Genomic DNA, 15,849 nt, shown 5'->3' with positions numbered 1-15,849 from the left:
TCAAGCAGAAAAGGTCAGATAAGTTGATGTTAGGGAAGTGAACCCTATGATATGTATTCAAATTTTTTTTTCATGTGATTGTTTCTAACACATTTATATGATTATTTCTTTGTTGCTTTGTATGTCCCCCCCACCTCGGTATAATCCTGCTTTCACTGTATTTGATGGTGGTATAATTTGTGGAGGGAAGGGAAAAAACAAATTGTTTAAATAGGGATACAGGTGGACCCATTGCAACAATAAGACATACAAGTCATTATGTCGAAAACCAACTTTACAGCTCTGGTTGGGGGGAGTGGGGGGGGAGGAGGATTGGGTGGTGGGGATGGGGAAGGATGGGAAAGGATGGGAAGGGGAAAGAAAGGAGGAGGCTACAATGCTTGATAAGAAATTTACTCATTATCTTGCCCATATAATTGTAATCCCTCTGTACAGTATTTCCACAATAAAAAATACAGAGTCAAAGATCTTTATGAAATGGAAGCCTAGGTGGCATGTACATTTCTATATAATAATGCTTCATCTTTGTCCCTCAGGAATGTCGCCATTCTTTCCTCTTTCCATTTTTTTCTTAAAATTATTATCCTTAAGTATTCTTATAAAGGAGTTCCAATACAAAATGTTATTTTGTGAGTATAATGCATTTTGACCGATGTAATCCATTCATTCTGCTCCATCTCTCCCAACCCCACCGTTCCCTCCATTTACCTAGTTTCACTTTCACATATAGACATTGAGTATTAGGATAGTATGACTGCGTTTTCACACCCTTCCTCTTTTCATTCATTTATCTCCCTCCCCTTGATCTCCCTGGCAATATCACAATGCCTCCTGGCATTCATTTTGTTAAACTGTTAATTAGTTTTTCTTTTTTTTTTCTTTTTTAAAAAATTACCCAATGAATTTATTTTCATCTCATTTTTAAATGATTTACCTGAAACAGGATGCTGAGTAGTAGGTTTTCAAAGGAGTGACACTGTTCGAATCCTCCCCTGCACGTACCACACTTTAGTTTGTTAATACATATATGTATTATGCATATGATTTTGTATGTGTTTATTGTGATATATCTTTATTGTTATAACATATTTATACAATCAGCCCTCTGTATTCATGGCTTTGCTCTTAACCTTTGCCTTTCAACCTTCAGAAGTTAGAACCTAGAGCCTCATAATCTGTCAGGAATCAAGTTCGTGTCTGGAAGATCTATATTCTTAACCCTAGGAAAACTGTAGCTAAAGGCTTTTCTGAATGAGATTGGGAATCTGTAAGTGAGAGCCAACTGAAATATACTTTACACTGTAAAAGATCTTGCTGAGTTTGGGTTTTCATCTGAAACTGTACTATTCTTTGCCTTTTCCTCATTTCTTGACCTATTTTATCTACCCCTCTCTTACTGATTTTTCTTTACTACTACACTTCATTCCAAAAAATAAGCCTACACAACTATAATCCTAGATACTCGGGAGGCTGAAATCGAGGATTATGGTTCAAAGCCAGGCTATGCAGACAAATCCAAGAGACTTTTATCTCCAAGTAACCAGCAAAAAGCTGGACATGGAGGCATAGCTCAAGTGATGGAGTATCAGCTCTGAACAAGAAAGCTAAGTAAGAATATGAGGCCCTGAGTTTGAGCCAAATACTGGCACCCAAACACACACAGTCACTCATACACACTACATCCAAATCCTTAGCTTAGAGTTTTTATCTTAAAAGATCACAATAATGCATTAGATTTTATGTGAAAACCAATGTTGAATTTGACAGACATCCAATATACAGTGTATTTAAATCCAATAAACAAACAATTTATAAAGAAATATCAACAAACCTGTCAACAAATGCATGGTGTAGCAGAAAAATGGGGTCATTGGCTGATCCCTGTACCTTGGACATTGTTCCATTCATATACATGTGCAAGGCATTATGCATGCTGCTCTGAGAGGCATCTGCTATCCCAGTCAGTGGATTAGCAAATCCTGTTGGTAAAAAGAAAAGAAGAAAATAAAAGATTACCTGAATGGTTGAAATTCTAAGTGATAATCTCATTTGATTTACAAGTACAAAAAGAACTTTAGTTCCAAATAAAATGCATAAGAAAATTCATCTGATATTGGGATTCTTTACATTCTGAATAGCAATGAATATTCAATGCATCTTTGCAGTGTTAACTTTGCAGTGGTGTTAACGTGGGTACAAGTATGTGGATTAACCAGAAGGAAAAGGCTTAGCCAATTTCTCTTCTTCCCCATGAGGACTCTTTCTGATGTTTCCTTTCAAATGTTCAGTTACAAGAATATTAGATAATCATCATCTTGCACTCTCTCTCCAGTCCTTCATAGCATTTAAAGCAGTTATTTTCAGTCTCTTATAAGTATTCTTGCTCTGGGGACTGGATAATAGCTTTGGTCTTTGGTTCTGGAGAAAGTACAAAATTGATGACCTCCCATAGTATAATTACTCTGTACTAGTCCTATGGATAGCAGATCATAATGTGTTTGCTTTTGCAAAATCATTCATTTCAAAGTTAATTACAAGCAATTTTCAGGGACTATACCCAAGTCATGGTCTGTCTGAAAATCTCCTCCCTCCCATTTTCTTGTCTATGGTAACTTTTATTTTTATTTTATTTTATTTTATTTTTGAGTCTGGTCGTAGGGCCTGAACTCTGGGCCTGGGCGCTATCCCTTAGCTCTTCAGCTCAAGGCTAGTGCTCTAGCACTTGAGCCACAGAGCCACTCCTGGCTTTTTTGTTTTTGCTTGTGTGGTGTTGAGGAATTGAACCCAGGGCCTCAGGCATGCAAGGCAAGCGCTCTACCACTGAGCCATCTTCCCAGCCCTACGATAACTTTTATAAACACATCCACACACACACACACATCCACAACACTCAATAGGTTATTGTACTTTTATGAGTCTGACATGATTAGTTTTATATGGAGTTTAAAATGATCACACAAATTAAGTAATTGCATTATCATAAATATGGTTAAAAAGATTTCAAAAGGAAATTGTGTAAAGTTAAGGAATGAATTAATGGCACAGTATAAAGAAACTCCAGGCTCATAATGGAGCAAAGGCATTAAACACAATGGTTTATTGTCTATCCAATGTAGCAAGCAGTCAATCATATATCTTGATGCCAATATCTGTGTTGGAATGGTCTTCCAGTTTTTAATCTTTGAATGTTGTACGGTTAAGAAATTTTTATCACTCTATTTTGTATATGCTTTTACATATTTTAGTAGATTCTGAATTGTTGTTAGAAGAATTATGAATAGTTTTAGAGAATATAATTGAGGGATTGAACATAGTACAGTTTGTTTATATAAACATATAGGAGGCTTTCATGGAGCTCTACTATGATACTTGTCAAGAGATAGAGAACATATTAAAGATTGAATAATGAATATATTATTTTTTATTTTGCTTCTTCACACAGTTCAGGTCTTTGGCTGATAAAATTTCCTTTAAAAGACAGAAAATTATTTCACCAACATCAATTGCTTCTCTTTATAGCCTTTCTAGAAGAGCAATCCAAGAGAAGAGTCTAAGCATTGAATAATTGACCATATTCATGCAATTCTTTCAATATCTTTCATGTACACTATCTCACATGAATATCAGTACTTATGACAGGAATATATTATCATTTTCCAATTTGACAGATAATGAAAATGCAAAAAAAAAGAAAATTTAAATTCAAACTATTATTTGAGGAATCAATGACTAAATGTATCTCTGACAGTTTCCAAAAACTTACTCTCCTTTCTATGTACTGAAGTTGAGGAATGTCTGATATAATTTGGAAAACTCTTTGTACTGTGCTGAAATAACCTGTGGACTTCCCATTTTCAAAATCCACTGAGTTTTAAGATGGTATAGACTGTTACGGCCTCACCCTTTTCCCAAGATTCCCTGCCGGTAGAACATCTAACAAGCCATTAGGGACCTTGTTATCAGTCACAGATGCCAAAATGGCTCAACGGTGTTTGCCAAGGTCAATAGCAGGATGCAAAAACGATCTCATGCTATGCACTTAAGTTGTGTGATGCATTCCATTGGGAAATTTATAGGCACAGTTTCAGATGAATGAAAAGAGGAAATTTCAATTTGTTGATCCATCTCTCTTTCTCTTTAACACTTCTCTGGAGAGTTTTTGTCTATTTGTTTGCTTTTAATATTGTTGCTTAACTCTGGTACCTAGAGATTTGCATTTAATTGGTCTAGAATGGAACTCAGGCACTAAAAGTTTTAAAAACACCCTAAGTAATTCTAATGTGCAACCGGGGTTGAAATTCACGGAATGGCTAAATTGCTCTTTATTCTCTAAATCTGATTACATCCAAAGTTTTGCTTCTGAATTGTACTATTTTCTTTACATGAACTCTTCCTCTCTTTTATTTTGGCAATTTTCAAAATGCTTTTGACTTTAAAATCTCACAACACCAACTTATACTGAAACGTATTTTCTTAATAATAACTGCCATAATTTGTTGCCTTGGAAGAATGTTTAAAAATAGAGCAACTCCTGTATGGTACTCACTGACTAGGAACTCTCATATATGTTACTTTATTTAAATAGCTATCATTTATTCCAAGAAGCTGGATTATAGATGGTGCTCCTTATGATTGCTGTCAGATTCTGAAATAGGAAAAGATACATAGTAAAATGTTCAGAAGAGAACACATTTGATTTGAGTTACAATTCATATGTGTGCATGTGTGTGTGTGTGTGTGTGTGTGTGTGTGTGTGTATACATATATATACGTTTATGCCAGTACAGGGAATTGAACACAGAGCCATAGACTCTTGCTTTTTTGTTTTGTTTTTTTTTTTTATTCAAGGGTGGTGCCCTCCAACATGTTATACCTCCACATCTGGTTATTTGCTGATTAAACTGATTAATTAGAACATGATCCTGTCATCCTGGGCAGATGTCCAGACTGGCTTCAAACCCCATCCTCAGATTTAATGTATTGAGTAATTAATATATAAGTGTACACAACTGGCACCAGGCTTGAAATCCCATATTTTAAGCAATTTTAATATTCTGTAAAGATGCAGAGTACCATGGCACAAAAGAAGCTAGAAAGAAGCTCTTAGAAAGATATATTTGTACATCTGAAGACTAAAAAGTGAATCTCAGACCTTTGACATATTCCTCCTAAATAACTCTCCTAATGAGCAATTTAATTGAAGAATTATGAAGTACAGTTTCAAAATCACATAATTATTTTAGGAGGTTGTTTTTAATGGCTGTCTAGTAAAAGACTCATAATTCAAGCTGCTTAGAGCAGATTTCTAAAATTACTGATGAAAATATATCATGGCTCTAAACAAGTCCCCAGATAAGTGTACTAGAAGGGTTAAGTTTCAACCAATTTCCAGGTTTTTCAAATAAGTTACTAAGCTTTATACCCATAGAATGTAATTAATTAACATTTTTGTTTATGGGAAAATACTTTTATGTGTGAATAGATAGTCTTTTAATCATGGAGAACTATGCAAACCAGCAATGTACTGGAGGATGAGTGTTTCTTACCACATAATTATTATATAATCACAAAGCCACAAATGCACCACAATTCTGTGCTTTACAGCATGGTCCCAAGTCAGCAGCAACACATGTAAACTTACTAGGAACTGACGCACTCTAGACCTCACAGAACTACTGAATCAGAAAGTGAATGGAACACATCTTTATATCAAGAAGTCCTCAGGAGAATCTAATCTATCTTTCCCTTTCAAAACAGCTCTTCCAGTTCCTTTCATTTTTTTCCCCAAGACAATGGTGAAGAGGTAATAATTAATACTCACTTTTATAAACTTAAAGAAGGAAGTGTTATATATGAGTTTAAGTTGTTTTTTACTGGGAGCATCATCAAATCCTACCATGTGGTAAGATAGTATATAGGATCATTTTCTTTAGGTACATGTCATTGTGTGGGATCCAGGGACTTTCAGTATGTCCTAGATCATGCTAGTCTTTAACCATATGCACAATGTGATCAAGAATTGTGCAAAATTCATGGCACGTCAATTCATTTTAAATTTTCTCTAAAGGTCTTTCTAAGGTGAAATTTTATAATAACTTTCTATACACTAAGATTTTCAAACCATAGAGCCATCAATTTACTAAAACAAAGGCTTTTGTCATTCTACACCCTGTTCTTTGATTCTGAATGAAATGAGAGTACCTACTCCATTTGGTATATTTTATATCTTAACTTTGGTTTGGAAATCACATGAATACCAATTTTTCAAGTAAACTAAGAGTAATCAACCATTATAGACCAAGGCTACTCTTGTTTTAGTTCTAGAAGTAGTCTTGTGTCAATGTTAAGGCTACTTTAGAAAGAAGCAACTGTGTTTCTTCAACCAGAACTGTTCATGCTTTATGTAAGGCTCTGCTTCTGTCATCTTGAATTCTTAACTGTTTGAACTATGTACTCTATATTTTCACCTGTGCTGCTATTCCCTACAAATTATATATCTAGCCCTAGTCCTGTTTTAGGAAAATCCAAAGTCTCCTGAAAACAGTTCTACAGCAAGGGAAATTCAGCTCTAGCAACCACTGAATGACCCATAGTGACCCATGTAGATGGAGTAGATAGATTCGATCTGAATGCTATCTTGCAAATGAAGATTACAAAACCTAGATGAACTATGAAGTCTATTAATTAGCAATGTCAAAACTCTAACTTTAATATTATTTTAAGTACGGGAATCTCCTTTTCTGCCATTCTGATTTTCTTATCTTTTACATGGATAAACTCATATAAGGGGATTATTGCTCCAAGTGTATAATGAGAAGGTACATATGCCATGGATTAAAATTTAGCATCAAATAAATTTAATTCAAGGAAGGATAATTGATAAAGCTTCCACTTATATTCAGTGTGAGTAATTAAGATTAAATTCACTATAAAAGTTTGAATTTTTCATGTCTTTAGTTATAAAGTGTTTCCAAATGCTTTTACATTCCATAGTCTCATCCTTAAATGTTAATTATGCATGCAAATAGAATTCATATTTTTCTTAGGTTTTTGTCCTCTTCTTCTTTCTCCTCATTCTTGTCTTCCTCCTTCTTCTCCTCCTTCTCCTCTTCTTCTGTACTGGAGCCAGAAATAACTTGCAGCCTCACACTTGCTAGGCTGATTCTCTACCACTTGGGCCATGTGCTAGTCCCCGAAACATACTATTTTTACATCTTCTACTTCTATGTGGTTGGAACCAGGCTGTTTTTTTACATGCTCTTATGGAAATTACTCCAGCTACTTTACAAAATGCCATTTATCAAATTTTCAGTTAGTGGTAAAATTAAGACTTAAAAAAATTAGTCTCTGCTGGTTCACTACTGTAATTCTAGTTACCCAAGGAGCTGAGATCTGAGGATCTTTGCTCAAAGCTAGATAGGGCAGAGAAATTCTTATCTCCAATTAACTAGCAAAACGGTGAAGGTAGAGATGTGGTTCAAGTGGCTTAGAGTGCCAGCCTTGAACAAAACCCTAAGCAGGAGTGTGTGGCCAAGTTCAAGCTTCAGTATTGATATACACATGAGTGGCTTATCAAACGTTTTTCAGCTGGTAAGTGGCAGAATGAGTATTTGTGCCAGTTATCAGCCAAACCTAATCTCTGATTTTTATGATTCTATTAAATTCTCTCATTTGATTAGTTGTACTACAAATTAAAATCATTGATAAATCTTCTGTTCCAATTATATCCCTCTCAATTCTTTTCATGACCACTGAGAGAAAAGGCCAAGACTAGCTTTTTCAAATGTCATCTGTCAGGATAGAGAAGGCCTATGAAGATGTTCCCACTGTGGATGAGTCCTTTTCCAGCAAGTATAGTTTGAATATACAAGAGCAGATGGCAGAGTCAGCTGGATCAATCAGATTCTTGTCATAGGACAGAGAAGGCTGGAATTTCTAGCATGAGGACTGAATGCCTACCTCCTTATGGCCACTCTGTCATATTTAAATTTCTTTTCTAAACTTCAAGGGTTGGTGGAAAGATATAATTTAAACTCAAAAGCTGCTTTTAAAAGTCATTCTAAGTAGAAAGCATGATCAATTTGCTATATTGCTCCTTGGATATAAATTTGAGTTCCTAATTCTTTGTTAAAACAATTCCTATCTTCTTGAAGTCTCAAGTATTAGCCCATTGATTAGAATTTGGATTATAAAGCCAGGAAATACCAGTCTTAATGAATTTTTACCATTCTAGAAAATGGACTCTCCTAAGTGATTTACAAATAATAACGTGATTTTTCTGGTAGTACTAGGATTTGAACTCAGGGCCTTATGCCTCTTCAGCTTGATTGTTCCATTGGCAGTCCATCACCTGATGCCTCCAGCTTTGCTTTTTGTTGGTTATTTTGAAATACAGTCTAAGAATTTTTTAGTCTAGGTTGACCTCAAATAGTGATCCTCCAGCTAACTAATGTGATCTTTACAACACAGGAATTTGATAATATGATTATCTTCATTATGTGAAAGAAGAGCTTCAAGTAGATAAAGGCTAACTTTACCAAAACTTAAAGTTAGATAATCAAAAATGATTGCCTGCTACCTCTAAAACTTGTTTTTTCTGTTTGGATCTATCAATTATTTACACTGTTTGAATCTCAGTTCCCTTGTCTGAACATATACTGAGAAATAAATGTTTGTAGGGATTTGGAAAGGAGTTTTAGTAATTGATATAAAAGTATTTGGAAACTGAGAAGTTAGGATTATATTGATGTTAGTAGCTGTTAATAGCTATAGGGTTCTCTGGGATTTTGTATGGCTATTTTACAAGAACATTAGAGAGATTTTGCAAATTTCCCCTTCGTTGTGGTTTACCAGAGCTACTCCAATTAATTCTTGAGGGTGTCAGAGCCCCAAATATGACTTCATCCAACAACAGACACTTGGCCATGTCTCTTACTTTAATAACACATATACTGCCCAAATTTAAATCATCATTGAGTTTTTTGAATTATAGTCATTCATGATATACTTCTTTTTATTTTCCATATTTTGTGGAGTTTGAACTCTGGGCCAAACAGACACTCTTCTATGTGAGCTACATCATCTGTCAGTTTGTGATTGTGCTATTTTTTTCTCAAATAGGTTCTCCCTTTTCCTAGGCTAGCCTGGATTGTGATCTCCCATTTATGCTTCCATGTGGACACTCTAATGCCTAGCTTTACTTATTGAGATGGGGGAATCTCAAGAACATTTTGCCTATTGGTCTTGAGCCTTGATCCTCCTGATCTTAACTTCCTGAATAGTTAGGATAACAGGCAGGAGGTACTACACTTGGCTGTGAGTTAGACTCTAAATTCTAAGGGAATAAGGTATGGGTCATATTTACTAGTTATTCCTGCTGTTTTCTAAAGTATACATACTTCATGCTTAGTAAAGGTTAATAGGTACATGTGTTTTGTTTATTTTTCTTTCTAAAGTATGTAATCTCAGTTGCTAACATAATTTTATTTTTTTGTTTTTTTGCCAGTCATGGGGCCTGAACTCTGGTTCTGGGTGCTCTCCCTCAGCTCTTCAGCTCAAGACTAGCACTCTACTACTTGAGCCACAGCGCCCACTTCTGTTTTGTTTTGTTTTGTTTTGCTTATGTGGTGCTAAGGAATCAAACCTAGAGCCTCATTCATGCGAGGCAAGCACTCTACCACTGAGCTATACCACTGAGCTACCTTCCCAGCCCTGCTAATGTAATTTTTAAAAGAGTTAAGATAATATGGAACATTCTCATGGTATTTTTAAGGTTTATAACTGAGTAAATAAGGAAATACCCCAGGGTTCTGAATCTAGCCCTTGAGTTTTTATGTTATAGGCCATTCTTTTATCAGTATCCTGATGGAATGGTTATTTAAGAAGGAGCAAATTTGTATGAAACATAGTTCTAGTATTTTTTAGCATGTTAGGACAAAGTAGACATGTGATTCTTCATCTATACAAATCATAGTACTTAATAATATCAAACATTCACCCATAAAACATACAGTAGATTTGGGGATGACTTTTTTGATATACTGACTAGGGCAAGTAGAATTTCCTGGCATTTTTCCAATTTGGTAGAAAATGAGATAACATGGGAAGACAATATTTGAAGAAAGCAATGGTGAGCAAGAAAAAAAATCTTTTCCCAGCTAAGAACTCTTGTTTGGATGTAGTTCAGGCTAGAACAAAGCCTCTAGTGATTCCAGGGCACTAAGAAAGAAGAATCTTCAAACAAAAAGAAAAAGCTCTCATCATTGTGAGTCTCTTTGCTCTAACTCTATGCACAATGAAGTCTGAGATTAAATGTGACCTTGTGAATGAATTGTGCACAGTGAATTGCAGTCAGAATGTCAGTATGTAGGTGAGCACATTATACATACACACACACACACACATATACACACACACATACATATATATTTCTCCTGTACATTCTCCATTTTCTCCTTTGTACTGATTCCAGGAAGATATCAAGGAGATATCAGAGAACTGGGGGTTAGAAGGTTCCCCACTGTCATGTGAAAGGTCATTCATCTTATAGAACATCCAAATTGATCTGGAGTAAAAGGATTTTTAACAATTTATAACTATAGAATAATATTGTTTTTTATGAAATTTTGTAGATATAATTCTCTGATAAGAGTACTTGACCTATTTTTTGTATTTCATGAAACACTAAGGAAGAAAATTTTAGCAGAGACTAGTGTTTCTTCCTCCAATACTAATTCTTCTCTTTTCTTGCCACTGATAATAAATCTTCTACTAGATACCATTAGATGAAGATAACATTTTTCAGTGTCCTTAAAGCTAATTGTGACTGTTTACTTGGTCATTGAATAGAACAGAAATGAGGAGAGACTCTATTTATGGCAATATGGAGGTTCAGAACTCATGGCATGGGAATTGTCTCTTAACTTTTATGAACAAAGCTGGTACTCTACCACTTGAGCCACAATGCCACTTCTGATTTTGGTTAATTGGAGATAAGAGTTCCCTGAAAACTGAGTGCTGGTGACTCACATCTGTAATCCTAGCTACTCAGGAGGCTGAGATCTGAAGATTACGGTTCAAAGGAAGTGCAGGCAGGAAAAGTCTGTGAGACTTATCTCTGATACACCACTTAGAAAAATGGAAGTGGTTCTTTTCTGCTTATGTGGTGCTGAAGAATCGAACCCAGGGTCTCATGAATGCAAGGCAAGCACTCTACCACTGAGCCACCTTCCCAGCCTTGCACCTCTTGTTTTAAGCATTAAAGTTACAATATCAAGCTGATATACTTTCAAAACTTATATTGATCTCTTGCTGTAAGGTCACATAGTCTAATAACATTCTGAATTTGCTGCAGGATTAAAAACAAAAAATGAAATGGGTTAGATTTATGAAATATGTACTAAAACCTGAGTACTTTGAATAAATCATTGAAATTTACTTTGTAGTATGATAACAGAGATTGCCTGCTGCTGGAGACACAGACTCACCTGCCCTCACTTGAGGATTCGTGTGCTTGTGTGAGGTTTACGTGTGTTGGCTAGGGAGGAGAAACCTCCTCCATAGTCCTGGCAATGTGCAGCACACTCAGCTGCAGCACTGGTGCGGGGAGGGGGGTGGGCAGGAAGGAGGAAGCTCTTTCATAGTCTGAGCGATGGTCTGTTCTACAGGACCTGGCCAGGACCTTGGTGCAAGATATGCAGAAAATGCCCTTCCTCTGAATAATCCCGTAAACCAATGCTGGTTATCCCCTTTTGTGTTTCTAAGGGAGCCCACCTGCACCTTGTTTACTCTTTGTAATTTTTGATCACGTGGGACAGCTTCACCTTGTTGACAACAATTAGCTCTTTGGGCTCCCTGACTAAAGGTTGTTAACTCTCATTGTCTGCATTCTGGTAAAACTGTTTAACTTTCTGCTCCCTGACTAAAGATTTACTTTCTCTGCCTATAGGCTGGACATAAGCTCACTTGTCTATACCAGCAAAGATGTAGTCCACTCTCTGCTCAGTTATCGCATTCTCAGGTCTGACTGTGTGAACAGCAACAGCCTGTATTTAACACACATTACCTTAGTTGACACGCATTAAAATTCAAAGTGCATACTATGTCTGTTTGATAGATAAGAAAGTTGAGTTGGATCCAGTTATATGATTTATACAAGGTCTTGCAGTTCTAGCAGTAGTGATCTTCCAATTGTGGTAGTATTTTCATATCTGTAAACACTTCAAAGTGACTGTAAAAGCTTGGCATTCAGAAGAGGGCACCAGTGACTTGTGCCTATAATCCTAGCTTACTTGCTAGGCAAGTGCAATATCCTAGGTTTCATTCCAGTACCAAAAAGAAAAAGACAAAAATATTTTTTAAAGAGTTAAAAATAAACCCAAACAAGAACTGGTAAAGAGGAATTGTGCTTTCTATGCTTTTAATGTTTGAACGATCTGCTTGACAGTCTGGCTTGCACAATTGGTTTCAGTTGAATTAATTGATTAATTAATACTAGAGTTAGAATTCACATTTGCTATGCACATTCTCTATTCCTGGAGTCAAGTTTATAGATAGCTATTCAAGTTGAATGGAATTAGAATTTGGCTTAACTTAAAAAGCTATCCCCCCTGTTCTTGAATAGGAATGCTGTCCTGGTGGGTGTCTGCACATACTGTGGAATGGAGCACTGCACATACTGAGAAGTCTTTTTCTTTTCTTTTTCCTGTTTCTTGGTCCAAGACAGTGACTCAAATTCAGTACCTTATTGTCTCACACTTCATCAACTGAGCCACACCTCCAACCCCAAGAAGGCTTTTTCAATGGCAGTGCTCCATGTTCCTAACTTTTCCTTTTTAAAGGACAGCAGTTAAAAAAAGTTAGTATCATTCCAGAGGATTCATGTAGATCCACCTGGAATTAATGTTGTCTTACAGTATACTTACTATATAAAAATTTTATGACAATAGCATTCTTTTATTCATTGATCTACCAGTTAGTCAACCAAGTTTAATGAGACTCTCTTATGTTAGCCACTGTGCTTACAGTGGGAACAAACCATTAAACTGAATGTTTACTTAATGCTTTGAGCAAGAGAGGATGAATGCCTCTGTCCTTGATTCCCTAGTTCTGCCTCCTCATGACTAAGTTCACTTGTGAACTCCTTATATTCCAGGATCTTCACATCACTACACTTCTAGCTGTGAGATAAAACATGTGTTTTCAGTGTGTAGAGCCTGCTCCCAGACCTTGTTCTCTAAGAGCATTCCAAATGAAAGAACTTGTGTCTCCTAGGAGACAAAAGTTGATTTCAGGTCTAGGCCACTGTAGTTACAAAGTGTAGGACAGCTTATTGCACCAGAAAGAAAATACTTTAATGATACAGATATGAAACAGTAAACACTTGACAGCACACTTGAAAGTGTAACATGGGAAATTTCTGTGCATAAAAATGATCTTGTGGAGGTATCATATACTACTGAAAAAAGAGGAAATGGTTTTTCTTTTCAATAATCCAATAAAGAGAGAGAGACTCTTGTGAAGAGTAGAATTCCAATGTTACCTAATCCTTCTAAAAGTAATGTTGAAGTTAGAAACCCCAACCCTGTGAACATTAATGCATGCCACTTACATGACAGAATTTTGACAAGAAGTAGAATCTTCCTATAGTCTTAAAGCTTGTTTACAGACAGTAGTTTGTACATGGGAAAACTGAAACACATCTGGATGTAGAACAGGTGATCAGATCAGCATCACTAGTATGAGACAGATGACTCATTATTTGCTGCCAGATGGAAAGCCCTCTAAGGAAGACACAAAACTCCCTATGTGGGATTCAAATGCATCCCCTAAACTCAGTGAGGAGGAAATTTCAAGTAGACTCAAAATAACGAATATTCAACTTAAAATGGTGAGGAGAAGGAAACTGTTTTCTCCCTAGATGCCAATTTCATTAAGACATACATAGGGGGATTAGATAAATATTTCAGATTAAATAGGCCTTTAGGTAAAATACCAACATTCTCTCTGTCTCTGTTTCTGTCTCTGATTCTGTCTCTGTCTCTCTCTCTGTCTCTCTGTCTCTCCCTCACACACACATACACAAAATGAAAGAAAAATGATAAGTAAATTCCACCTTATCCTATATTGGATCTCCTCTAGAAATTAAAAAATATTATAAAGAATCATATTAGGGATACTGAATAAAAGTTGAGTATTTTATGTAACTGTAACCTTACATTTAAAATAACAAAAAATAGAAATTTAAGAAGTTGAATATGAATAGTATATTAGATAAAACTACTATGATATTGGAGAATGTACTGACATTGAAAACTTCCCTGTGGTTTATAAGAGGATATTCTCAACTTTATACAATATTCATTGAAATTTATAGAAATAGTATTATTAATTCTGCTCAGGTTCACGTGGTTATACGGAGAGAATAAGGAAGCAAATTGAATAAAATGTAAAATTTAAGTGAAATTTGGAAATTGTACTTTGCACCTAATAGTTTTGCAACTTTTCTGAAAACTTATGAATAGAAGTTTAAGGAAAGATGTTGCCTTTGTCCCTACTGAGATATATGGTACTTGTGAGTAGTTTGTGATTTTCAAAACAGTTTTTCAGAATTGCATAATCTTACAACAGGCCTCAGTATTGTGAATGGTAGATTAGATGTGATTTGAAAGACTGGCTATTATTGATGAATTCAGTTATCACAAACTTAAGATACGTCTGCCCTGTGCCAATGTGTTATGATGTGCCTTTTATCTGATTCTTAAATGAGTGTAATTAGAGTACATGTGAGTGAGACTATATTACTGGAACATAACTCACATATATGTTTATTAGCAAAAAGAAAATTATTAGCAGTGAACCAAGAGATTTCCTGCTCACCAATGCATGTTAGATCCTAATATGAAAGCTACATTTGTCTGACTAAGCTGATTCCATCAGAGCCACTTTGACTCACAACCTTAGAGTAGTGAGATTCCTCTGTCTCATTTATGTAACTAGGCCATGTTACTTAGTGTTAATAATAAATTTTTCCCTTGGTTAAAAAAGCTGCCTGAAAAAATCTGCAAAATACTCCCTTGAATGTGGAATTTCACTTTGCAAAGTCATGAAAGTCAGCATTTGGAGAACTCTTGTTAACATCTGCAAAATCCAATGGAACAAACAGTCTTCCCATTCTGGTGACCAATAGACACCATTTTGTGTACCCACATCTCTGAGTTGTCCAAGCACTGTGAATTCTCTTTAAAAAACCAAACTGAAATTGTCTGCTTGCAAGAAACTCTCAACCCATTCTGAATCATCAATGCAATGGAAAGAACTTGATTTTGAAAAATCTAAGTGCAGTAAGTGCAGTAAATCTAAGTCGATTTACTGCAGATTTTATTTCTGTCTTTCAGTAGGAGAATAATGATGTAGTCTTCCTCAGAGAAAGCTGGTAAGATACTTCTGAACACAATATCTTGCACATAGCAAACATTTAAAAGGTATTAGTGTTTAATATTACTGCAGGGGGATAAATGTAATTTCTGTTTTCACAGCTGGCAACACAATTTTTCTTTAGGATGGGCTTTTCTTGGTAAATGACTTACAGGCTTTATAGTTTTATGGTTTAGAATAAGGCCTTATTTTCCATGGAAAAGGAATGAGGAATGAGACAGTAATCCTCTCAATACAAATGTTCAACAGAACAATAGGTTACAAAACAACAACAAAAGAAAATGGAAGAGAAGAAGGTTGTCTATAAGACTAGGGTACAATAAGACCACCCTAAAGCTACCAGCACGACTATGTTTATTGCAGCATTATTTACCATAGCTAAGATATGGAACCAACCCTGATGCCCCTCAGTAG

At 35.6% G+C, this 15,849-nt stretch overlaps 1 protein-coding gene across 1 annotated transcript in view; it reads right to left on the bottom strand.

Moving 5' to 3' along the window:
- Positions 1 to 15,849, bottom strand: part of Tyr (tyrosinase) — a 44,774-nt gene that overhangs the window by 15,377 nt on the left and 13,548 nt on the right. The window contains exon 3 of the mRNA XM_013013983.1: positions 1,832 to 1,979. Coding sequence (XP_012869437.1) covers positions 1,832 to 1,979 — 148 coding nt within the window. The remainder of the gene's footprint in view (positions 1 to 1,831; positions 1,980 to 15,849) is intronic.

Source organism: Dipodomys ordii, unplaced genomic scaffold, assembly GCF_000151885.1.
Source record: "Dipodomys ordii isolate 6190 unplaced genomic scaffold, Dord_2.0 Scaffold22, whole genome shotgun sequence".
NCBI classification, from domain to species: Eukaryota; Metazoa; Chordata; class Mammalia; order Rodentia; family Heteromyidae; genus Dipodomys; species Dipodomys ordii.
This window is presented reverse-complemented; position numbering and strand designations above follow the sequence as displayed.